Source organism: Pseudochaenichthys georgianus, chromosome 17, assembly GCF_902827115.2.
Source record: "Pseudochaenichthys georgianus chromosome 17, fPseGeo1.2, whole genome shotgun sequence".
Taxonomy (NCBI): Eukaryota; Metazoa; Chordata; class Actinopteri; order Perciformes; family Channichthyidae; genus Pseudochaenichthys; species Pseudochaenichthys georgianus.
The window spans coordinates 34,832,035-34,857,261 of record NC_047519.1 but is presented as its reverse complement, the minus strand read 5'-3'; the positions used below and the strand labels follow the sequence as shown (position 1 = coordinate 34,857,261).

The 25,227-nt window shown below is 41.0% G+C and overlaps 2 protein-coding genes across 4 annotated transcripts; both read left to right on the top strand.

Moving 5' to 3' along the window:
* Positions 1-564: 564 nt before the first annotated feature.
* LOC117463008 (leucine-rich repeat-containing protein 38) lies at positions 565-12,847 on the top strand. 3 transcript variants are annotated; one of them, XM_034105410.1, is made up of 3 exons: positions 565-773; positions 8,730-8,883; positions 8,954-12,847. In XM_034105410.1, the coding sequence occupies exon 3, from the start codon at positions 8,956-8,958 to the stop codon at positions 10,165-10,167; it is 1,212 nt and encodes a 403-aa protein (XP_033961301.1). In that variant the 5' UTR covers positions 565-773; positions 8,730-8,883; positions 8,954-8,955; the 3' UTR covers positions 10,168-12,847. The 3 variants fall into 3 exon arrangements, with proteins under 3 accessions (XP_033961301.1, XP_033961302.1, XP_033961303.1); XM_034105411.1 differs by having other exon boundaries at positions 8,935-12,847; XM_034105412.1 differs by lacking the exon at positions 565-773 and adding an exon at positions 1,376-1,431.
* A 3,120-nt stretch (positions 12,848-15,967) lies between these two features.
* On the top strand, positions 15,968-22,295 carry LOC117462615 (bestrophin-4-like). Its single transcript, XM_071206402.1, has 10 exons — positions 15,968-16,120; positions 16,214-16,392; positions 16,476-16,576; positions 17,402-17,635; positions 18,394-18,548; positions 18,663-18,740; positions 19,758-19,910; positions 20,010-20,090; positions 20,889-21,184; positions 22,031-22,295. The coding sequence occupies exons 2-10, from the start codon at positions 16,241-16,243 to the stop codon at positions 22,293-22,295; spliced, it is 1,515 nt and encodes a 504-aa protein (XP_071062503.1). The 5' UTR covers positions 15,968-16,120; positions 16,214-16,240.
* Positions 22,296-25,227: the final 2,932 nt, after the last annotated feature.

The following is a 25,227-nucleotide window of genomic DNA, read 5'->3' as shown; positions in this document are numbered from 1 at the left end:
TAGAAGCCGTAATACTGTAAAAAGTACAACCAATCTTTTTACCAACCATCCAATCCGTTTAGCCGGGCCGGCCTACCTGCCTGTCAGCCTTCCATCGGGGCACACATTTATCTCGTGCCCTCATTGGTCATGTGCGCGTTCGTGTGTGTTGGAGGAGGGGCTCTGTAAGGAAGTGGCAGATTTTCTCCGGTTGTGCACTTTCAAATTCTAGCGATCTCGAGCCGGTTTCTCAAACTTACCTACCTACCCCACCTTTAAGTGATTAGAGTTATAAAATAAAAACCAACTGATCAACTCAATTAAACTTGTAGCCAAAGTCATTGAAACTCTTTTTCAAGCACGAAACTATAGTGGAAATACCCGTTTGAAAAGGTTTAAATGCTTGTATCTTTATGCAATAAGATTAACATGAACTTTTACTTTCAACCGTTTGATGATAAACGTAGTACAACCACCAGGGGGCGCTCTGCGGTCACTGAAACACGTAAAGATTAAATCAGCCAGTTTCAGTCGATGATAAACGCACTTTAACCGAACACTGTGTGTGAATAAACATGATTACCGCACACACACAAACACACAAGCTATCTGGAAGCTGTATGTCCACATTCCGCTCGGAGGGAGACACACCCTCTGACCCGAGGAGGGGAGCTGCTGCCGGGATGCAGAGAGGAGGAACTCACCGCTGCTGTGGAGACTGAAACCTGAAGAAGAGTCTCATCTCTCTCCAGCTTCAGACGGAGAGACACCTGCAGCGGACATGACCGTCACAGGTAAGAAGACACGTGTTTGTATCTCAAACAGGTGTGTGCATGCATGGCTAACGTGTTGCGTTTGATTCACAGGGTGTAGTTGTTGTTATGGCGGGATATAGTGATATTATGGTGCGTTTTGTGCAGAGGTGCAGATACGGAGGTCATGAGTCCATGGTCCTCCACAATTCAACCCCACCCCCTTAAAAATGTTTGACTAAACACAAGAAAGTACATTAAATTAACTCTTTAATTCTGTTTTTTTGCATTGAATTAATGTAGAACTGTTTGATAATGTTCTGTTCAGTGTTTTGTTGTTTTTCTACCTACACAAATTCTGAAACTTGACTACTTTTGTATTTACGTTAACTTGAATGTGTGCATTTTAATGATATTAAGTATACGAACTAAGACAATTAGGCCTAAAAACTTAAATGTTTGGAAGCTGAAATACTCAGAACATGTCCGTCTCTGGTTAGTGGTGCTGCAGCCCGGGTTTTTAACATATTTGATGATGAAAGCTGCATGAAAGGAGACCGTTATATGTCAGAGGAAGCTGTGCCTCAGAGAGGATGTAGCTGCTCACATTGTTAGAGCGTGACATCATGTTCTCCAGATTTAAACCTCACTCCTCTTCACACCCTGAGAGGAGAACTTCATCTCTGTTTGGATTATGATTGTGAGTATGAACCCACAGCTCCAAGGCTCAGTTTAACAAGTGTCTCATGAAGTTGTTTTTTTTCATTTGTAATGCACAAAACAACATGGCTTTGAGATGTGTTCGCAATAATAAAAAAATAATAAAAAACAAAAGTCAAGATTACCTGTGAAAGTCTTACAACTCTTAATGAATCCTTAAACAAGACTTTACAATATCAAATAATAATAATAATAATACTAAAGGCAAAGGAGTCGAGGGATTTTATGTCCAAAACTATTTTGTTGCATTCTTATTTTTCATTAACTTCAAAGCTTTTACAAATGAAAGAAACTCGATAGGAAACTTAGGATTTACTTTCATATATTTGTATTAAAATGTACCAAAAAAAGATTAACCAAAAAGTCTTCTTTCAAATCGTCAAAAAAGAGTCCATGAGTAATGTCCCTTTGAGATCAAGTGTTGCAGTTGAAAAACCTTCAGGTAAAGTGTCTTTGAGTAGTTATTAATTAATGTGTTATGATTAAAATCCATTAATTGTGTTGCGGTGCAGGAAGCAGGACCCAAATGCAGATTAAAGTGTCAAAAGTATCTCCTTTATTTCAAGGCTATACTAGAAACAAAGACAGAACAGAACACACACCGAAGACCAAGACGGACCGACAAAGACAGAAAAACCAGAAATTAAATACACACAAGACTAATTATACAAACAAGACACAGGTGAGGAGGGGAAAACACAGGGACACCAGGTGCACACAATCGGGTAATAAGACACACCAGGGAAACTAACGACAGGGAACCACAGACAGATCTAAAGACAAAACACAACGCAGACAGAAAACCAAAGACAGATCAGGGTTGCGTTCCAATAGTCCGTTTAGCTCAGGAACCTTCCTAACGGAGTGAAATGACCCGGAAGTCCCTCAGTGGCAGCCATGATAAGTGCCGTTCCAATTCTCCAAATGAAAGGAAAGGAGGTTTCAAACTTCCTGTATAACCTCCTTTAGCTTAGAAACCACTGGACCTCCCTAACCGAAAGGAGAGGAGAAAGTGCTGCCCCACAATGCCTTGCAGCCGCAGCATTTGCCGTCACTCAACAGTCGGCCGTTCACGGAAACAACCGATTATGACCGAGAAATGATATCATGAAAGTTACGGTTAGGGATGTCCCGATCACCTTTTTTTGCTCCCGATCCGATTCCGATCATTTGATTTTGACAATCTGCCGATACCGATTTTTCCCGATCCGATCTTTATGCAATGCATTAAGAGAGAAAAAGGTAACAGATAACGGCTGGTCATCCAACGCGATGAATTCAGCCATCTTGGCTGTTATTGTGTTGGCCTTTTCACTGTTCTGGGGCAGTTTCTCTTTCCTTTTGAAAGTCTCTGAAAGTGTCGGTTGTTTCCGTGCCGTTACCCGAGTGGCCGCTGTGTACTCGTCGTGTTGTTGTTGGTGTTTGTTTCTCAGGTAGCGTATTAGATTGGTCGTGTTGAACGTAGCTCTGTTCTTTCCACCACGCGGAACCTCTGCCTTGCAAACATTGCATCTGGCTGTTACACTGCCTTCGCTTTCACTTTTATAATACTTCCAAACTCCTGACATTTTCTCTGTCCCGACTCCCGAGTCACCAGCTGAACGTAGCCTCTCGTTAGCTTACTGCTACTATTAGACACTGCGCCCACTCTGTTGCCAGATTTGAGAGAATAAGCAACCAGGTCTGAAAACAAGCCCAAAGAAAGCAACACATACATGATGTTGTGTGATTTTAAACCAAAACTAAGTCCTCAGGATGACTTTAAGACGTGAACATGGTCATTTTTGTTTTGTAACATTAAATTAAAAAAAAAATCCCGATCCCCGATTTTTTTTCTCCCGATCCCCGATTCTTTGAAAATCACGTGATCGGGGATCGGAGCCGATCACGTGATCGGGACATCTCTAGTTACGGTGCTTATTAAGCATTTTAAAACATAGGTGGTAAGTTGCCAAAGTGCTTTGTTTTGAACGTTCATCAGTATTATAATCAAAAAGAGAAATATGAACGTTAGTTTTTACTGAAATGATCAAATAAAGTCAACATTTTAGTCTTCGCTGAGCTGTGTGGGGTTTGTTCAACTTTTAAAAGATGTTTGAATGGTGATATACACAGTGATAGATGTTAAGGACTAACGTTTATAATAAATACATTTGTATTGATTTTAAGATATTTAGTTCATACAATCATACGTATTGGGATCATTTGTATTAATGTGGACCGGAGGGAGAGGGTGACGAGCATAAGTTTCACTTTCCTTTTTTATTTCAATTCCAACTTTGGTCCTGAAGAATATGTTTCTCTGTTGTCCACGTTCATAAAGCAAAGCAGCAGCTTCAGAGCACGGTGCAGAGTCTCTAGATGAGTTTACAGCAGTCCCTCGTTCTGATTAAACATCCATGTTGTAGTCCGCTGTAAAAAAACGGTAGTCTCCATAGTTACCCCACAGCAGCAGACGCACAAACGCACATTCATGACGTCCGCTGGCGCATCATAAACACGTCGGATAGTGAAAGTGCATTCGGATTCTCTAAAGTACCGCAGTCTCTTCTCCTAAGTCCTTTTGAATTCTGCTATCCACTATCCCTTAACCCGTGATGTTTCACTCAGAGGTCAAGGAATAGGAGATAGGATTAGAATTTAGGAGCTGATTTTTGGATTCTCGGAACGCAACCCAGGACAAGACAAAACACAGACAGAAACAGGCAAGACAGGAGATGAAGACCTTTCAAAATAAAACATGAAACAAAAGACAGAAACAGACAAAATACAACACAGACAGATCTTAACAGATTGAGCCATGGAGTTTCTGCAAACAAACACTACATTGTGAAAGAGGTGATCAGTTGAGACTTATCTTAACTGTTACCCAAAGATAAACTCATCGGCAGATATTCACACTGCTGTCTTGAAACTGTTGTGCAGAACCTGAGTGACTGCAGATCTCTGTTCTGTCAGATAGCGAAACGTGTGAGTCGACTCCCACCTTTAGACTCTTTCCGTCATCAGCTGAGCAGCCACACTTATCTCAATTAGTGAATGCTTGGAATTAGAAACAGTCTTACATCAAACTACGACCAAAGCATCCAAATCTAAGCAAATTGTTACCCTCAAACAACTATTTCGGGACGGGTGGCGCAGTGGTCTGTGCGTTTGATCATCAGAAGTTCGAAACCCGCTCCCGCCCCACTGCGTCAAACCAAGACACTTCACCCGGATTTGCTCCTGTGGGTATTGTCCACAGTACATGAACATTACATGTATGATCTGTATGTGTAATGTGTATTTGTAAAGCGCTTTGAGAGTCTTTGATAAAGCGCTATAATAAATATAAGGATTATTATTATTATTATTATTATTTCCTTTCCCTCAAATGTTGAATATAACGTCTCTTGATAGCTATCAGTCAGGACGGACGCTTTGTACAGAGCAGTGCAGCATGCAAATAACGAGGATATGTGTGTTAATAACAGGAGGCTCAGTTCACACGGTGACATTTTAAATTAAAGGTTGAGATTAAAAGCAAACGCAAGCTTATCTGAAAAGGTCGATGTTATCACACATAACTGTATTGCATCAAGTGATAGTTAAAGGTGCACTGCAGAACAAAAGCAGATTTCTATCTCTATTTTCTGGGGGATTTAAAATAAATTCCTGCTTTAAATTGAACCGAATGAACCGAACAGCATCACAGAGCAATAGGTGTCACATATCTTATATACTGTGAGCATGTAGGCTTCCTGTATGTGGAAGAAGTCTCTGCTATTACTCTCAGCTTTACAGAGTTTATCTTGTTGTTTTACGTCCCACAACTTTAACAGTTTGGTTGAGCTGTTTTTAATGAAAAAGTTTACTCAACCTGTCGAGCATAAAACCGCTGAAAAAGTTATCGACTAGCTGGTAAATATAGCGGGGCATTAAGCCGCTAAACACAGATGGAAATGACACAATATTTGACTCAATTCATCACTTGGAAAAACACTCAACTTAAATTGAAGTTATCGTTGATCTCAGTGTGCTATTCCAACCTTAAATGCATGTCTTCGATTTAAGAGGTGATAACATATCAATGTTATATCAACACCTTGTTTCTGCTGCCCCCATGTGGTCACTTGTTGCTGCGTTTAAGTTATTTTGAATAAAATAAAGTAGCTTTAGGCTGCGGCCAAACGCGTAGGATTAACGCAATCGCAAACAAGCTTCCGTCCACACGCAATAGTTATCCGGATAGTGTCTGTCCACACGAGACCGCTCCGTTTAGCTCCAACCGCTGGAGAAGCTGCAGTACATATGCCGAGCCTGTACGTGGCGCTGTAACTTCCTCCACAAAAGCAGCGAAGAAGCATGGTTGTCATGGTTGCCCTTCTGTTTATTCTCCGCGGTGGGGGCCGAGGGAACCGGGCAGAGTTTTTCGCCAGTCAGCGTGTATTAAAGTTTAAATCTTCCGGACAAAATTATAAAAGTGCCGGTCAAAGGTCTTCTTTGTTATTTATTGAGCTTTAAAACAAATGAATAACGACTATATATTATAATAATAAAATACATGTTGAGCCTGTTTTTCAGTAAGTAATAAGGGGTGAGTTCTGTGCTAAGTGTGTTAGCATTTTTTCGCTCAGGGCTAATTCAGAGCCTTTGTTATTATTACCCTTATGTTTCGTTTTGGTTCATATCGTCTGATAGCTGAGTGTCTTCCCGTTAAGTGGGTGTGACACATTCATAGGTTTTTAAATGTTAAGAAGCCCTGAGACGCTGTTTCTTGCAGCCCTCGGGGAAATGGGGCTTAACAGGAAGACATCATAATATTTGTCATGATGTCACTAAAGTCTAAAGGTGTTTTCCCTCTTTTAGAGCTCAGTGAAGTTAATGAGGGGCAGAACGATGAAGTTGACGACTATATTGTAATATAATGGAGACTTTCACTGGACGTGTATCTGCTCTTTGTTCAGCTGTGGAAGCTGTCATTTCTCGCATCAATCACCTTTTGTTCTTTTGTTTAATCCAAACAACCGGCCGTCTGCTGCCGGAAATATAAACGGTTTCACCTGCTGCGAACCGCGGAGAAAACAACGACCTGGTTGAATATTACTCAGTGTTGACAGAAGTGGAAGAAAACTCAAGGCATGAATGAACATATCAATAACACTTATATTCTACTTGTAAAAGTCCTTTTAAACTACATCAGCATTCGACTCAAAACAAACATCATTATTTCATATTATTGATTATAAAAGTGGTCTTTCATTAAATCACGTTTATGTTGCAGCTTGTAAATGTGGAGCTGATTTTAACACATGTAGGCACTTTGAGTTTTTTATTAAAATGAGTCGTCATAGTAGTTCTCACTTTCCACGGCTCGGTGTTGGCGGATTATCTCCATGCTAGATTAATATTAAGTACAGTTACACAAAAGAATGAAAATAACTCTTGATAACGTAAACAGCCCTCCTCGCACCTGCAGTATCTCCTCCTCTGCTCCGTGTTGGATATATTACATCATCTCTGCCAGAAACAAAGAGTCCGAGTTTCTTTCCTGTGACGCACACTTCCTGCATTTCTTACACTCTGCTGCTCTGCTGAAGTCCAGGCTGAAAATACATGTGTAGTCTTGGATACAGATATTTACGATGAATGCTTGCCTCGTGAAGGAGACAAAAGCTTTCATTCGTCAGATCAAATGTTTAGTATGTCTAGGACTTTGCTTTGTGTCCAAACATTCCCATCAGCCCTAGCTGCACTTGTTTAGCTAATGTTAGCATGCTGAAATCCAGCGTCATCATTATTGGGCTTGTTAGCATGCTGAGATTATCATTAACTGTGACAAAGTGCAGTCCCAAGTGAACGTCTTTGCAAATCGTGTTTTATCTTCAGCAGGTGAATTGATTCTTTGGTTAATGGACGATCCCAGCGGACTCAATGGTCCCGTTTACACTGTCCTGTTTGGGGTGTTGGCACATTCCTGCCTCCGGACTGTGGAGCACATTTCCATTGTGGTGTGTGAGGAAGTCTGATGACCAAACTCCCTCCCTCTCTTCCTGCCTGCTTCACATGTAAAGTCAGAAAGCACAGGCCTTGTTTATGTCGACCACACATGCTTTTACGTTCAGGCAGCGTCACTGAACACACAGGAGATTTAGGAAGTGCCCAGCAATTACTTTTTTATTCTCTTCAATCATAGGGCTTCCCAAATGTTGTCATGTTACGGTCTGCCAAGTAGACACACGGTATCAAACATGACACTGACATAGCCAGGGGTAATTTCTACTTTAATTACAGGGAGTTTAGGGAATTTCACATTATTTTAAAGTAAATTGTGCCGTTTTCTACTGTGTTTTGATGTCTTGCATGTTTGTTCGATAATCTTAAAGGGATAGTTTGTATGTTTTGAAGCTGGGATGTATGAGGTACTTAGTTATAGTCGGTGTATTACATACAGTTGACGGCGGTTGGCACACGCCCAGTTTAGAGAGGCAGACAGTAATATGGACATGGAAGCAGAGCGATGTACTGCTGTAAAAGCATCAAAACATGTAGCCATTTTGTTTTTAAAGCTCACCTAAAACACATAAAGCTGTAATCTATGGTTTCTTCAGAGCCTCCAAACTCCATTGACAAAAACAGTCATTTTACCTCTCAGAACAAGAGAGCGGCTGGTTTACCCCTGCGTCGATCGGTAAGTGTGTGTGTGTTATGTTGTGACTCTGGTTAGTTAGGATTGCCCAAAGTAACTCCAAAACACAAACGATGTCTTCGAGGCAGCGGTAGACCAGCAACTGCCGTACTCTGCGAGTCAGATGAGTGTTTTTGTCAATGGAGATGGATGGTTTATAAAAGCTTCCATTCCCTGTTGGTGTTTGCACCATAGTAATCAACATGTACAGTAATCGTGGAACAAAAGAAAAGACTTAGACAGTCGAAAGTAAAGGATGAATCTTTAATTAACAGTGACTTCTGAATTACTGAAAACACAAACAATTTGTTTTAAGATAAGATGGATAAACATTCTTCACAAGCCAATTAATGACAAGTTGGTTTCATTGACAGGTAATTTCCTTTATTTAGAAGGAGCCTAAAATATAAAATGAATTCAACATATATATTTTATCCTCTTAACATCAGATTTAAGGGTGCTTCCAATGTAAGTAAACACAATAACCTGCTGGCTGAACCTCTTCAGGCTCCATCTTTGCCTTCAGGTAACGTGTGTACAACCTCCATCTGCCGATTAAGAGCAGAGCCTTCACGTGAAACTCACAGCAGCATCTGTCTCCTCTCCGACAGCCAAACACTGGACTCCTGATCCCCAGTGACCCGCATCACCATGCCAACCCCCCCAATCCTCACGACAACAAGGAGTCCTCGGAGAAATCGCTAGGTTTACAACCGTGAGCCTTCGTAAAGCTGATCCAGTCGGAGGAGGAGAGACAGCAGGCAGGTAGGTAAGAGAGAAAGAAAGAAAGACGATGTGATTCTGGTGAAGTTACAGTCTGTGTTTTCTGTTTCAGAGATGCCTTCCCAGCGTGGCGCCCTGCTGAGCTTCTTGTTCCTGTTGAAGATGGGACCTGTGGGAGCATGTGTGTGTCCAGAAGCCACTGTTTTATCCCAGTTTCCCTTTGAGATACCGGCTGACGCCTGTTGCTTGAACTACTCCGGCTCCACTTTCAGCCATGTGCACTGGTCTGTGTTCACCAACGAGACAAACATAAAGACTCTGGATCTCTCCTTCTGTAATATCAGCTCGGTTAATATGACCGGTAAAGACGTGACTACCTTACAGAGGGTTCTCTTGGGTCATAACAGACTCACAGCGTTGCCGAGGGGGTTTCTAAGCGGGCAGCCGAGGCTAATGGAGGTGGATTTGAGCGGGAATCTGATTCAGGAGCTGCCTGAGGGTTTCCTCCAGGAATCAGACGTCCTCCAGAAGCTGAATCTTCAGGGGAACCAGCTTCGCCTCCTGCCAGACTCTGTGCTTGCGAGGCCCCGTCTGCAAACACTGGATCTGGATGGGAACCCGTGGGATTGCTCTTGTTTGTTACTGGAAGGCCTGGAGGACGCTGGGAAGTTGAACAGGACCGTTAAGATGCAGGATCTGGTGAGGAACCTGACCTGCGTGACTCCTCGGCACCTGGCCGGCAGGACGGTGTTCTCGGTGAGAATCAGTGACGTGTGCCGCCCAGCTGGTCTCACCGCGCTCTTCATCGTGCTGCCGCTCCTCATCCTCTCTGCCCTGGTGCTCTGCTGGTGCTGCGGGAGGAAGAGGAAAAAGAAGGAAGCGTCATTAAGCACCTCGAAAAAGAGAGCTACCAACTCCACTATGGGCCAGAAGCATCGCAGCAAGCAGAAACCTACGCCTGGCGATCCGAATAAAGCAGAACACAAAGAGGGGATCCTGAAGAACCAGTTGCTGCTCCGCCCCGCCTCCACCCTGCTGGGCAGCACCAGAGACATCTACGAAGAGGTGGAGATTAAGCTGGGTTCGGTGGAGTCTCTTCCTCGTGTGACCTCCATCTGCTCCTCAGAGGGGAAGCAGGTTCCTCCGGGCTCTGAAGGGACCAAGAACACCGAGCTGGACACGGTGAGCGTGACGGAGGTGATGAAGGACTCGACTGACAGAGAGAAGGCGTACCTCACTCAGAGCACCGAGTACTACAGCCTGGTGCCCGGGATCGAGCTCGAGGACTCGGACCACGGAGAGTATGAGAACGTCAGCCTCTCGTGACAACAGGTCAAAAGAATTGCTCAAATGTAGTTTTTTTTTTTTTCAAGAGTTACATGAGAAGATTTTAGTCCTACATATGTTTGTTTTAAAGTTCTCTAAAAATCAGTTTGCTCAATCAGCTTCTCGGTTTGGAGTCAAACCAAAAACGTTGTTAAGATATGAAAAGATAAGACTTTATTTATCCCGAAGGAAATAGTTGTGCCAGAAGTACAAAAAAACACAGCAGCAAAGTTCAGTTAATTCACACTCACAGATTTCTGCATTTGTTTTTATCCGTGCTCTTTTCACTGGTTTGAACATCGTTGAGTGTTAAACTGCAAAATATGGATATTTTCCTTTACTTAAACTTTGACTATGGTTTATTTAGTGATAAACATTCATTTTAAAGAGAAACTTAAGTTTTGAAACCAAGTTTTTTAGGGGCTTTAAGTATAGAGCCGTTAGCTTAGCATAAAGACTGGAAGCAGGGGGAAACAGATAGCCTGACTGGGTTGTGTTTGTTTATAGCCACATGTCGATTCACTTATTAGATACAACCTAGAAATGAGTGAGCTTTGTTGAAACCAGAAAGTGGTAAAGTTTATCCACCCACTCTTTTTGAATTAGGCAAGGCAAGAAGCTTTTTGAATATGTCACTATTTTGCAGAACTAGTTTGAAAGCTACTGTAGCTGGTTAGCTAACAGCTAACAAGAAAACTGCTAGCGCTAGTCAGTCACCAAAGTTGTGATATATGGCTGTGGGTTAAACGATCTACCATTCAAACCTCTTTTGAGTCGTCAATCTCCCTTTTATTTGTTTTCAATTTTCTCTGCAAATACAGCCCTTACCACTATTTGAATATGTTAGTTTATATAAATAACATAGGAACATGGGAACAGAGGACATGCTAAGCTAGGCTAAGCTAATCCTGTCTCTGAGAACCTGCATCTTTCTTCTCATCGAACTCAAGAAAGTGTTTTCCATCAAAATGTCAAATGATGCTCTAAACAGACTGTGTGAGTGTGAGCACAATGTAAGAGGAAGTGATTTCATCCGGAGCTGTTCCTGTGGGACCTGAGGAACGCAGTGACTCTGGAAAAAAGACATTTACTGTATATATGATGTTGCACTCCACACACATGAACACTTCACATTGTTTTCACCTGTATTACAAAGAGCAGGACATATTTCAAATGCATTATTAATCGAAGTCAGGCAAGTTGTGTGCACTCTCCTTTACCTCTCCCGAGAGTAACTGTTTCCAGTTTGACTTGTCCTGCATACAGGATGTTCTGGATCCTTCACTTTAAGCTGCACATCCAGAAATGAACAATGACTAATCCAATTGCAGTTAATTCATTGTGAGATGTGGAATGTAAAGCTTAGGTGAGGAGTCTACATTTTGGCTTGCTCATGTTTCACGTCACGTACTAAATGCATGTGGGAAACAATCAGCGCAGTCAGATCTAAATGCAGGGGAATGCTGGTTTTCAGATACACATCTCTGTAACGTAACCTGAGATGCAGAGCATTTCTGTGCAATGGTTCGACCACAAAATGACACTGGAGACACAAAAGACGAAAACAAAAAAATTAGGGTCATCCAAGTTGTGGGAAACGTCTCGCAAGAACGCTAATTGGCTTGTGTTTAGTGAGACGGACGCAGAGACAGTGGGTGCCGCCTGAAGGGTGTGGAGCTTCCTGGAATTTAAAACACCGGGGTATATTTTCCAGTGGGGTAATCAGGTTTTTCCATTAAAGATGTATTTATAGACACGGTGAGGTTTACTGCCAGAGGCCCTTAGGTCAAAAGACAAGCAGACAGGAGTGAATGTTGCTTTTTGTAATTTTGTACACAGAAATAACCTGATATAACAAATGTGAGTGTATTGTAGCTACTAGGCACATGTAGTTTTACCATTCTCTTGGTAGCATTATTTATTTTCTTTATCTTATTGTTAACTGTCAGATGTTCCCAAGAATTGGCTTTTTTCTGAAACTATGTCACTAGCCATTTTTTGGCCCATGTCTCTACCTAGGTAAATTGAAAGTAACGTTTGGCTACCAGTGTTCATGCTAGCGATGCCGATACCGCATATAAACACGGTCTACTTTTGTTCTTGTGTTGTTGTTTTTTTTGAAAGGCTAAAAAGAAAAGCCCACCAGCCTCCAAAGTCTTGATTACAAGTATTTTTCTTGTTAAAGTGTCAAATAAATCCATAAATGTTCAGGCCTGCTGTGCTGTAATGTTGCTAAGCTAGACGAAGCTAACTGCCAGTGTCAATTAAAACATGTCTTTTAGGTTCAATAAATTAAAACTTGACTTCTTGTAGGCCTTCAAATGTTTCATTAAGAATAAGTTATTAATCTGGATCGACAATTTGTTGATGTTGGTTTCTGCTCCAAACTTGCTGAGAGTAATAAGACCTATGACCTCAACATTTGTAAAGTGAATTTAGTCCTTATCCTCCGTTTGTTTAGTAACAGCTACTAGCACATAGTGGCATGAGTGATCCTTGTCTGTTGAAACTAAATGGGTATACTGGTATGATGCACTGATTAATATGATATTGTTCATTCTGGCAGATGCACTATCTTCACAGTTCTTTATATACAAAATGTTTATTGTTGCAAGAAAATTAAATGTTTTTTTCCAGCTGTGTGATGATGACAAACAAACAAGAGGAAAGAAAAACTAAATATTTTATTGTTTTGCTTCCTTTTTTTGCTGCATGCTCCAGATCTTTTCATTGAACCTTTTTTTCTGTGGCCTTTCGTATCTTTCTGAACCGACAATGGCCCGGGCCGCCCCCAGATACTTGAAATCCCACTTTCAGCTCTCGTTTCATCTCGCTGTGGGAAGTTGTAATTACCGCGTTAGGAAACCCAATACGATCAGTCTGTCCTGCTCTCAAAAGCCTAAACCAAGCACCAGGAGATCCAGTGCAGGACCGGAAATATATGAGCAGGAAACGATGGAAAACAAATATCTATGGAGGCTTATGGGAGTTTATTTTGTCTTTAAATCAAGATTCAAGTCTAACCATTGACTCTGGATCAGGGGTTTCAAACTCAAGGCCCGGGGGCCAAATCCGGCCTGTGACTTCACTTCATGTGGCCCCACAAGAGCTCTGAAAGAATGTAATATGTTTATTATACAGTTACATGCCGATTTACAGAAGCACATTGCCCAAAAACTACATGTCCCACAATGCATCTCAAATTTGACTTTTTCTTAGAATTTGACTTTTTTTCTTCAAAATGTCACTTCATTTTTTGGATTTTAACTTTTTCTCCAGAATGTGGCTTTTCTTTTTAAATCATTTTGTGACATTCTCACTGAAGAGACTTGCAATTATTTGCCCTAGACTTCTGCTTTCAGACATAGTTAATTATGAAGTTATTACCCTATCCGATAATAATCCAATGCAGAGGCAATAATGTAATTGTATAATACATTAATTTATATATATTAAATATTTATATATGTATTTTTATAAAGTCTTCAAGTTACAACCGGCCCGTTGAGTGCAACCATAATGCTGATGTGGCCCGTGATGAAATTGAGTTTGACCCCCCTGCTCTAGATTAACATGGGATAGAGACACACGTGAAAAAGTGGAGAGTACGTGTGTAATAGTTTTTAAATTATATTTTTGTGTCGTACTTATACAGGTAGAAAAAGTCCTCAGATATTTAACCTAAGTAAAAGTAACAATTCAACAGTGGACAAATGTTATAAGGAAAATTTGCATTCAAAATCAAAGTACAAACGTTTTTTTTGCATAGTCTATTTCAGAGTAATATGAGATCATGTGATATATATATATATATTTTTGAAATACTTTATTTACCAGTGGGCATCATTTCTGGATATCTCAGGAATAAGACGGTAGAGAGGAGCTTAACATTTTGGGTGTTTTTATGGTAAATATTTGTATTAATTTTCTCAGTTTTTTAACAAAAGCAAGTGATACAGATTCAGTAAAGATATATACACACATGCTGACAAATATAAATCTTCATTTCAATCCCACCAACAGTCAGCCAATACAGTCTATTTATATCTTATCACTTATGTATCAATAATCTGAATCCGCACAATTGGACTCCAAAATGTAGGGTGTATTAAAATAGTCAACTAAGGTACTTCAATTATACTTATTAACAGGACTTGAGTACGTGTTCTTAGTCCACTACTGCATATTTCAGTTGAAAAAGAACAATTAACATTATAGGAAATTGTAATAATGTGCTTTATAGACAACACAATTAAAACAAGATGGATAAACACGAATGATCTCATTCAAAATATGGAGTACAAACAGTGATTTGTTCTTTCAGGGTTTTAAATGAGCAGGACATTAAATGTGTCGGATGCTCTTTCACTGTTTTCTGTCAATAGCCTTAATGTTTCTTTGTTTATGAGATAAATACAGACGACAGGCCTCAGGGCGGAGAGCCTGCTGCTCAACGAGAGCGCCCTCTAGTGACAGGAACTACATCCGTCATGCATCAGCCAAAGAAAAAACACTTTATTAAGATGATGCATAAATCTATTGGTAATAAATGCATTGAGTTAAATCTGCAGTCAGAGAGGCTCACATTCTGCCGATACATAATAAAGGGAAGTCCTCAAGTCCACAGGGTGTTCCGGCTCTGATGGAGACGGTCTCGTAAATATCCTGTCAGCTGAGCGGAGAGCAAACAGAGGATAAAACAGATTTACAACACACTCTGTAACGATGTGAAAAACAAACAAGTGAGCAGAGCACAGCAGCCAATGACAACAGACTGAGAGACGAACTCATCTGACGCTGTCACCGGACAGTAAATAACTGCTGTGCAAATCAATCTGTGGGTTATTTGATGTTCTGTGGCCAGGCATCGGTTTCTCTCAGATAACAGAAGTCAGAGTGTCCTGATTTTAGAAGAACCTGGAACGGATACTAGATGTGGAAAAATACTCAAAATACTGTTTTATACTCTCAATATAAAAAATATACTGTTTTTAACCATCAAGGGCTACGCTTAACCTTCTATGTTACTTCCTGTTTCTTTTGAACATATATTTTTGAGATGATTGTATATCTGTCTTTTATATTTGTGCGGTTGTTTTTATTTGCATTAGCAACGTTTCTTGTTAAGGGAAAGTTCAAATCAATATTAAATAAACAGAAAATGAAACCGCTTTGCGTTGTTTCTACATATTGTTCTGTTGTATAACTTTGTATTAGAGTAGGGGTACAATTACATTACATTCAAGATGTCAACATGACACTAAGGAATTAATTAGCAACAAAAAGAAAACAGAGATACATTTAATTAATTAATGGGAAACACTTCTTTTAAAAGGATATATGAAGTAAAATATGAATATATAAGAGAACAACAGAGATGGTTGTCATCCCCACTCAAGTTTTCAAAACAAACAAACAATGACAAAACCTATTATTATTATTATTATATACCTTATTATGGTGATGATTATTCGTACTATATTCTTCTTTCTTTTTCTTAATCTTGTTTTTATTATATTCCAACACTTTTTTACTGCCAACTATTTATTGAATTATTTATGAAAATAATCTGTAGATTAATCATTCATAAAAAATCCGGTTTAAATCATGTTGGACATTTACAGCTCTGTGAAAACACAAACTCTCATATCAACTGTTATCAAAGAACTGAATTGAACTGTAATCAATACTTTTTAAACACTGGGGGAATTTGCTTCTGTCTTCATATATTATATCAATGATAAATATCTGATCACACAAAATAAGTCCCTAACATTACCATTCGAGGATACACTGCACACTCGCTGAGTTACTAGGTGTGTATCTTCAGGTTCCCAGGTAATAAATTAGTAAAGTTAATTTATGACGACAACAGAGAGGTTTAAATTGAGAGCCAGAGGAAGAGCTCTTCCTCCCAGGACGGCCGCACCAGGTGACTCACCTGCATTCACAGGTGAGACACTGATTGATATTGTATTTTAAAGGGAGATTGTTGTAATATAATGTATACATCATAATTCATGCATCACATATTGATATTTTCCAGGATTATTCAGCTGTAGCGAACCCAGACATGACAGTTTCTTACACTCTTGAGGTGGCCGACGCTCGATTTGGGGGTTTCTGCAAGCTGCTGCTCCGCTGGAAGGGAAGCATCTACAAGCTGCTCTACAAAGACTTCCTGCTGTTCTGCGGGGTGTATGTGTCCTTCAGTGTGTTTTACAGGTAAATGCACTGATTCCATCTTTTAGTTCTGCCGTGTGCTTGGTATGATTAAGTGTTTGCTTCTGTTTTAATTCTCCTCCCAGGTTCCTCCTCTCCCCGAAGCAGCAGGATCTGTTTGAGCGGATCGCCCTTTACTGCGACCAGTTCACCAACACCAACTTCATCCCAGTCCTGTTCGTCCTCGGTGAGTCGGACCTCTCCGTCGCATAATCTGAAGATACGTCCTGGAAAGATAAGACACCGAACCCTTGTGTCTCCTTTTAATCAAGTTGCTCTGAAGTCATCAGATCATTAAAAATGTCTCCTTGAATTAGATATCATTTTCAACCATCTCAGTCCTTGAAGTGACTTTATCAAATAATAATTGTCTATATTTGAATCATTTATAGTTTTTAATAAAATGATTGTGTTTTTGTTTTAATTTTAAAATGAAAACTCTGGGATGTGTCAATGATCAGCACACATTTTGATTCCTTTTAACATTTTTGTATCAAATGTACAAAAAAATCCACTTACTGTACTACATACTAAGTAATAATATTATTTATCATTTTAACAGTGTTTTTTTTTTACTAAAATCCTTATTTATCAGCAGTATCAAATTGAATTAAAATGTTTTCCTTTTATTTTAGCTAGGGGGGTTCACAGTGTGGGGTATGTCAATGATTAGCAGCTGATTATGTTAAATTGCATCTTACATAATACAGCAGCAAGTATACAATAAGAAAAAACTACACATGTTGAAGCAAGGGCTGATGTAATATGATGAATAATGTTATGGCAGTGAGATACAAATGTGGTTTTAATGGGTTTCAGAGGGGTGATTTTTGTGTTTATGTATTTGTATTTTTATTGGACTGTTTATTTTAGACCTATTATAGGAGCTGAGGATGAACTTCCAAAATAATAAGAAAAAATCTCAACTTACATCCCTTACCAAAATGTATGTCACACAGCCGAAATTAATTAAAAGAAAATGTCTATTGGATGCATCTCACTGTTTGTGCAGGCTTCTATGTGACCCTGGCCTTCAACAGATGGTGGGGTCAGTACACCAACTTCCCTCTGCCTGACAACCTGATGATGGTGGTTTCTGGAAACGTGCACGGGACGGACGAGAGGGGGCGTCTGCTGCGACGGACCCTCATGAGATACGCCAACCTATCCTCCGTCCTCATCCTGCGCTCCATCAGCACCAGAGTCCTCAAGAGGTTCCCGACCATGGAGCACATCGTGGAGGCCGGTGAGGGATAGAGAGGGGAGGGTACAGGTTACATTTGGTGCAGTATTAAAGTCCTGCTGTTCCTTTGGACATTTCAGAATCAGCATCAGGTTTAATACCAGGTTGACACGTACGAGGAATCTGACTTGATGTCGTATTGCATACATAAAAGTAAAACAACAATTAAAAACACAGATAGTAACATATAAATATAACATTACAAAAGTATAACAGTCGTTACATAGAAATAGAATGGAATACAAGTCTCTAAAACCTGAAGTTTTTATGAATTCATTTGAACAAGAAGGTGTTGCTTGTAAAATGTAAGTTAATAAATATATAACATTATAGTTAAGAAGGAGGACCCAGCTGATTTTAAAGTAACATTTTGAGACAAAGTCACACAAAACCCAAAAGGGATGCTCTTCAATTCGATGAATTCAACTGTTTAAAAGTGTCTGTCAAAGCCTAACATACTAAAAACAATGTTGAAATGATGTTGATTTATGATGACATGAACACAAAGACCCAATACATAGTGTCCTTGTTTATGCTGCTCCTTCATACTTCCATGCATTGTGTACGGAGTGGAGGTTTGGGGGGACACATATAAAACAAATACACATCCTATCTTCATCCTGCACCAAAGAGCCATACGAGTTAGACATACAACTACCAGAGAACCAACCAAAACAAAATATTATTATTATTGTTGTATGTTTTGTTTCTGACATGTTCAATACAAAATGTACGCTGTGTACCTTGTGGTCTGTGTACAGGATTTATGACGACACACGAGCTGAATAATTTTGAGTCTCTGCACTCGGACTTCAACAAGTACTGGATGCCTCTGACCTGGTTCTCTAACCTGGCGTCCCGAGCGAGGGAGGAGGGGAGGGTGAGGGACGACATCGCTTTGAGACTGCTGATGGACGTGAGTGGGACAAAACAACTCAATGTTTCACACTTGAGGGACGTGGAAATGCAGCTTTAAAGTCCCAGTGTCTCAACACGTCCTGTAAATGTATATGTGTTTTTAAACCTGCAGGAGCTGAATAAGTACAGAGGGAAATGCAGCCTGCTGTTCCACTACGACTGGATCAGCATCCCTCTGGTCTACACTCAGGTATCATCAGGGCCCATAGTTCAAAACTTTCAATCTGGATTTTGGGTATTCAAAACCAAAGAACAGGATTAGGATCCTTTTGATATCAGATCAGATCAGGAAATCAAATCCAAACTTTAATCTGGATCAAATCTTCAAAACGGGAAGTTCAAACCGACCACACAGGATTGGGATCAGTTTGATCCCAAAAACTGGATTATCCTGATCCCACCAGAGGGGTGGATTACCAGAGCAAAATGTACTGTACATTTTATTTAAAAATATGTTTCAATTTAAATAAGATGGCAAAGTTTGTTAACTGAAATAATACACCATGTTTTGCCTTCATGGCAAATACATTTTATTTTTTCATTTTTGCTCAAATTTGTGGTGACCTATTTTGTTTTCAACCAAATGTTGATAACATAAATGTTTATGCACATAAAATTATCACAACAAAGATTGTCAATCACAAATGTAATTTAGATTAGAGAAAAAATATCTTCAACAAAAAAAAAAAGTCCATCATCTGTCATCACCTTTCAAAAGTAATTGCGGACAATAGATGTCTCTGCAATGTGGGCTCTTGTCTTCCTTGTAGTATGTTTCATGTCCACTAGATGGCGCTCGGTAGGATTAAAGCACTGATATTCAGGATCTAGTCATCTTGAAAAGTCTGAATCTGGATCAGGGTGATCCTATGCTGAATTGCTTTGAACTCCAGGGACAAAATCTGGCCGACTTGTCTGATCCTGGATCACAAAAAATGGGATTTCAAAATCTGATCGGATCTGATTGAGATTAAAAATGTTGATCTCCTGGGCCCAGGAGATTAAAAAGTATAAAAAGACAACTATCAACAGTTTACTGTATTTTTACTTTATTTGATGGCTTTTGTTTGCCCTTTATCTTACATTTTAGTTTGATACACAGTCATTTTTCATACAAAATCAATCCAAAATTGTTATATTTTTTCATTTATTTATCACGATCTTCTACCACCACATATAATCTCTGACTTCTTTTTGTTTCCATCAGGTAGTCACTTTAGCCGTTTACTCTTTTTTTGCCTTCTGTGTGGTTGGACGGCAATTCCTGAACCCTGAGAAAGGATACAAGGATCACAAAATAGACTTGTACGTCCCTGTTTTCACTCTGCTGCAGTTCTTCTTCTACGCCGGCTGGCTCAAGGTAACGTGTTTCTCGTTTCTCTTGGAGTAAACTGATTTTTGTTTTAATTTTGATGAGGAAACTGTTGTTGGGATTTCATGACCGGTTTCCTCTCTGTAGGTCGGGGAGCTGATCATCAATCCATTTGGCGAGGATGATGACGACTTTGAAACCAACCAGCTGATCGACAGAAACATTCAGGTTGTCACCTCAAGATACAGACAATGACCACAAAGAGACCAAACAACTTCAAAGAGACACAGCATGACAGAGATACAGAACATGACCACTTAGACTGAATACAAAGCTAACAAAAGGCCACAAAGAGACACAGCATGACAGAGATACAGAACATGACCACTTAGACTGAATACAAAGCTAACAAAAGGCCACAAAGAGACACAGCATGACAGAGATACAGAACATGACCACTTAGACTGAATACAAAGCTAAGAAAAGGCCACAAAGAGACACAAAACAAGACTTTACGTTATCACAAAGAGATACAAATGAACTTGAGACATGCAAAACAAGTACAAAGAGATTGCATTGACTACAAAAGCGACTTATAATGACCATGGACACTCACTGTAACCACAAACAGCCTGGAGATAAAGACAACGAGATTCAAGTTTGCTACCGAGAGACATGAATGACCACAAAGAGACAACAAATGGACACACATGTACTACAGACAGAAACACAACAACTCCAAAACACTGAGAATGTCCACAAAAGAGACACAAAACAGCTACAAAGTGACACGAAAAGACAGCGGAGAGACTCAAAAGTACTCCAACGAGAAACAAATGACTACAGAAAGACCGAAAACAACAACAAAAAGAGACCGAACAATAATCTAGATGTCCTGCTCCAATGTAAAGTGGGTTTTGAGGCCTTTTGCATGTCTTTGCCGAGGGGCTCATCGTCTCATGATCCACTAATGCATCCGAGGTTTCTCTTCAACATCGACTGCTCACCGCTCTCGCTCTGCTCCAGGTGTCCATGCTGGCTGTGGACGATATGTACCAGAACCTGGCTCCCATCGAGAAGGACAAGCACTGGGAGCAGAGACATTTCTCCGTCCCTTACACTCTGTCCACGGCAGCAGAGACTCTCACACCCGCCTTCAAAGGATCCACCTTTGACATGAGGTCAACTCATTTTAACTTTTGCTATGCTTTTTGTTGCTGCTGCTCTCAGACCAGTAACATTAAAGGTCAATATCCATGTGTTCCTGTCTCTTCTACACCAACATGTGTCCCCTCTTCTTCATGTCTCTTCTACACCAACATGTGTCCCCTCTTCTTCATGTCTCTTCTACACCAACATGTGTCCCCTCTTCTTCATGTCTCTTCTACACCAACATGTGTCCCCTCTTCTTCATGTCTCTTCTACACCAACATGTGTCCCCTCTTCTTCATGTCTCTTCTACATCAACATGTGTCCCCTCTTCTTCATGTCTCTTCTACACCAACATGTGTCCCCTCTTCTTCATGTCTCTTCTACACCAACATGTGTCCCCTCTTCTTCATGTCTCTTCTACATCAACATGTGTCCCCTCTTCTTCATGTCTCTTCTACATCAACATGTGTCCCCTCTTCTCCATGTCTCTTCTACATCAACATGTGTCCCCTCTTCTTCATGTCTCTTCTACATCAACATGTGTCCTCTCTGTGGAAAGAGACTGAAAGATTCAGGAACAAAGATTCTCTCTCTTTTTGATCCATTTCTATAAGAACCTGTCTGAAAATGAGCTGATCAGATTTTGGCCACTTTATGATGTCATAACGATGTTTTGGCTTGAGTAACCATTAGCCAATCAGAAACCAAGGTAACCCCCCCCCCCCCCCCCGCATCACCTGGATCTCCTCCTAGAAAACCATTGTGTTCTTGTTAACCAAATCTCTCTCAGAGGGGCGTGGGGAGGGGCTCCTTATTTTATTAAGTAACAGACAGGGAATCAGCACTTTTGAAACAGGGCTGAAACAGAGGGGATTATGGGTAATGCTGCAATGATCTGTTTGCTGTTTGGAGCCAAACACTTCAGAGACATGTTTGTATATATCTGAGAGCTGTGATATATTGATGAAAAGCAGTATACTAGGGGACCTTTAAAACTCAAATATTGCTATTTGCAGGATGAGTGCGGAGGATCTGGAGCTTCACCAGCCTGCAGACACTGCACAGTGTTTACCTCTGAAGGGCTCTCAGGGTGAGGGTCTGGAGGGTGTTCTGCTGAGAGGTAAAGGAATCCTTCGCGGCTGCAGCCTTCCATCTCTGCTGGATGGGGCGTCACTCCCACGTGAGGAGGAAGAGGAGGATGCTTCTCCTGAGGAAAACAACATCTACCAGAAAGAACAAGGAATGTCATTGCTTAAAGTTGCAGTGGAACACAATTACTGAAAATGATTGGGACCCTTGAACACATTGTGCGTTTTCTAACCAGAGATGTTCTCTTGTTGTTGAAACACTCGGTGAAATAACACACAACAGGTTTACTAATAAAAGTACTATGTGTGAATTTGAAACATTAATGTGATTATTCAGCGTGACTTCCCCTCTCATTTATGAAAATAAATGTATCAAACATATTTTCGTTTTTTTACCAACTATACATGTCGTAAAAACACAATGCAGTTCCCTTCAAAACACAAGATATATAGACTCAGGGGCGGACTGGCCATTGGGAATACCAAAGTGGGCCGGTCGGACAATTCACTAGCACCCCTGTATAACTTACCTAGACTCTCCATCGCTGACACATCCATCCAGCTGTGGGTGGGCCACCTGGGATCAAGGCCCACCCACCAAAAGGCTGAACATGTATCTGGAAAATCTGTCACAGCAGCCAGTGAATGTAGCATATTGTAAATTGTCTGACTTTCAATACTTTTTTATTTTTCGAAAATCATTGTTTACAAATTCAGAGTTACCGTGACGCGTCCTAAACCCCGGAAGTAAGCTGCGCATGGGTTCCCTTCCCTCCATGGATGTATAATAAGAACGGTTCCCTCGACAAAGAAGCGATGATATTTCTCCATAGGATTTTGGAAAATAGCTCGAAATAAGATCTGGGAGAATAATCGGATAATATCCACATGTCTACCCTACTTTTATAATTTTCGACTCATAAATCGAATCGATAGATCGATGACCGATAAATAAAACGGAGACTGGACGACCTGCCGGGGAACGGGAAACTTACAAGCCCCGATATCCAGAATGAGATACCGCAAATTGCTGCTCCTTTACTCATCATCACAATACATTTGTGTTTATTCTGGTCATGTTCAACAGGTGAGCGACTACGCAACAAAAGGCCTGCAATGTTCAGTTCCACTATAACACTCACAGATTGCACCGATCTAATCGAGGGTCTTAAGGAAAACTACACTACATTAAGGAAAACAGAAGCTGACTTCATTAAACGTGTGACATTTTAGTTTGATACAGTCATTTTTCATACAAAATCAATCCAAAATTGTTATATTTTTTCATTTTAATCTACTATTTATCAACTACACGATCTTCTACCACCACATATAATCTCTGACTTGTTTTTGTTTCCATCAGGTAGTCACTTTAGCCGTTTATTCTTTTTTTGCCTTCTGTGTGGTTGGACGGCAATTCCTGAACCCTGAGAAAGGATACAAGGATCACAAAATAGACTTGTACGTCCCTGTTTTCACTCTGCTGCAGTTCTTCTTCTACGCCGGCTGGCTCAAGGTAACGTGTTTCTCGTTTCTCTTGTAGTAAACCAGCTGATCGACAGAAACATTCAGGTTGTCACCTCAAGATACAGACAATGACCACAAAGAGACCAAACAACTTCAAAGAGACACAGAATGACAGAGATACAGAAAATGACCACTTAGACTGAATACAAAGCTAAGAAAAGGCCACAAAGAGACACCCAATTACCAAAACAAGACTTTACATTATCACACACTATAACACTCACAGATTGCACCGATCTAATCGAGGGTCTAAAGGCCCTGACACACCAAGCAGTCACCAGAGGACTAGCCGACGCTGAAGTCGGCTGTTGCCTGGCCGTGTTCTCCTGCGTTTTGGCCATGTGTCGCACGGGAACACACCGCACCGACTTCAGTGCGTGAGTGGCAATAACTCTCCTTACCAGCAGGCGGCGGTAGTGTGTATTCGTCATTCAAAAGAGTCAACAACCGGAAGACAGAGAAGAAGAAGAGTATCTTTTCTCCGTAATATCATACAGAGCTGGCCTCTCCTGGATCAAGGTGATGAGCAGGTCTTCGTTTGCATCATTCCAGATCGCCATGATGAGATGAAAATGAATAGCAGTCTGTGTGTGCCTTCTTAAATCGTTTGTTTACGTCCCTCACTTCCGCTTCGCTTCTCATGCACTGATTTGCTAGCTGAACAGCCAATCAGAGTGATTATTTGGTCTGGCAGTCCAAATAAGGCGTGTCACGGTCGACGGTGCGGGACACACCAACCTGACTACGGCGCCGCGAATGCCTCTGACGGCCCTGACACACCAACCCGATTTTGGGAGTCAGAGGCCGTCAGAGGCTGTCGGGCATTCGCGGCGCCGTAGTCAGGTTGGTGTGTCCCGCACCGTCGACCGTGACACGCCTTATTTGGACTGCCAGACCCGATGCATGGCCGATTCAACATGTTGAATCGGCCATGCATCGGGTCTGGCAGTCGGACCAAATAATCACTCTGATTGGCTGTTCAGCTAGCGAATCAGTGCATGAGAAGCGAAGCGGAAGTGAGGGACGTAAACAAACGATTTAAGAAGGCACACACAGACTGCTATTCATTTTCATCTCATCATGGCGATCTGGAATGATGCAAACGAAGACCTGCTCATCACCTTGATCCAGGAGAGGCCAGCTCTGTATGATATTACGGAGAAAAGATACTCTTCTTCTTCTCTGTCTTCCGGTTGTTGCCTCTTTTGAATGACGAATACACACTACCGCCGAGAGTTATTGCCACTCACGCACTGAAGTCGGTGCGGTGTGTTCCCGTGCGACACATGGCCAAAACGCAGGAGAACACGGCCAGGCAACAGCCGACTTCAGCGTCGGCTAGTCCTCTGGTGACTGCTTGGTGTGTCAGGGCCTTAAGGAAAACTACACTACATTTCACGTGTTGGGCGTGCTCTCTTCTGACCATAATTTGGAAGTACAACTTCCTACAGGTTCAACCTCCACCGTTTGGCTGCGGCTGCGGCTGGACCCTTCTCGCAGTAGGCTTGTTTGAGACAAGCAAGACCTGCGCAGACCTGCGCAGTTGCGATCAACGTCTTGCTAGTGCGTTGCATGATGGTTAGTCATTTTGTCCGACT

Excerpts from the sequence above, each read along its gene's own strand:
- LOC117463008 (XM_034105410.1), top strand. The coding sequence starts at position 8,956 with ATGCCTTCCCAGCGTGGCGCCCTGCTGAGCTTCTTGTTCCTGTTGAAG.
- LOC117462615 (XM_071206402.1), top strand. The coding sequence starts at position 16,241 with ATGACAGTTTCTTACACTCTTGAGGTGGCCGACGCTCGATTTGGGGGT. Across the intron at positions 16,577-17,401 it reads CCCAGTCCTGTTCGTCCTCG|GCTTCTATGTGACCCTGGCC; the intron begins GTGAGTCGGACC and ends CTGTTTGTGCAG. Across the intron at positions 18,549-18,662 it reads CTTTGAGACTGCTGATGGAC|GAGCTGAATAAGTACAGAGG; the intron begins GTGAGTGGGACA and ends TTAAACCTGCAG.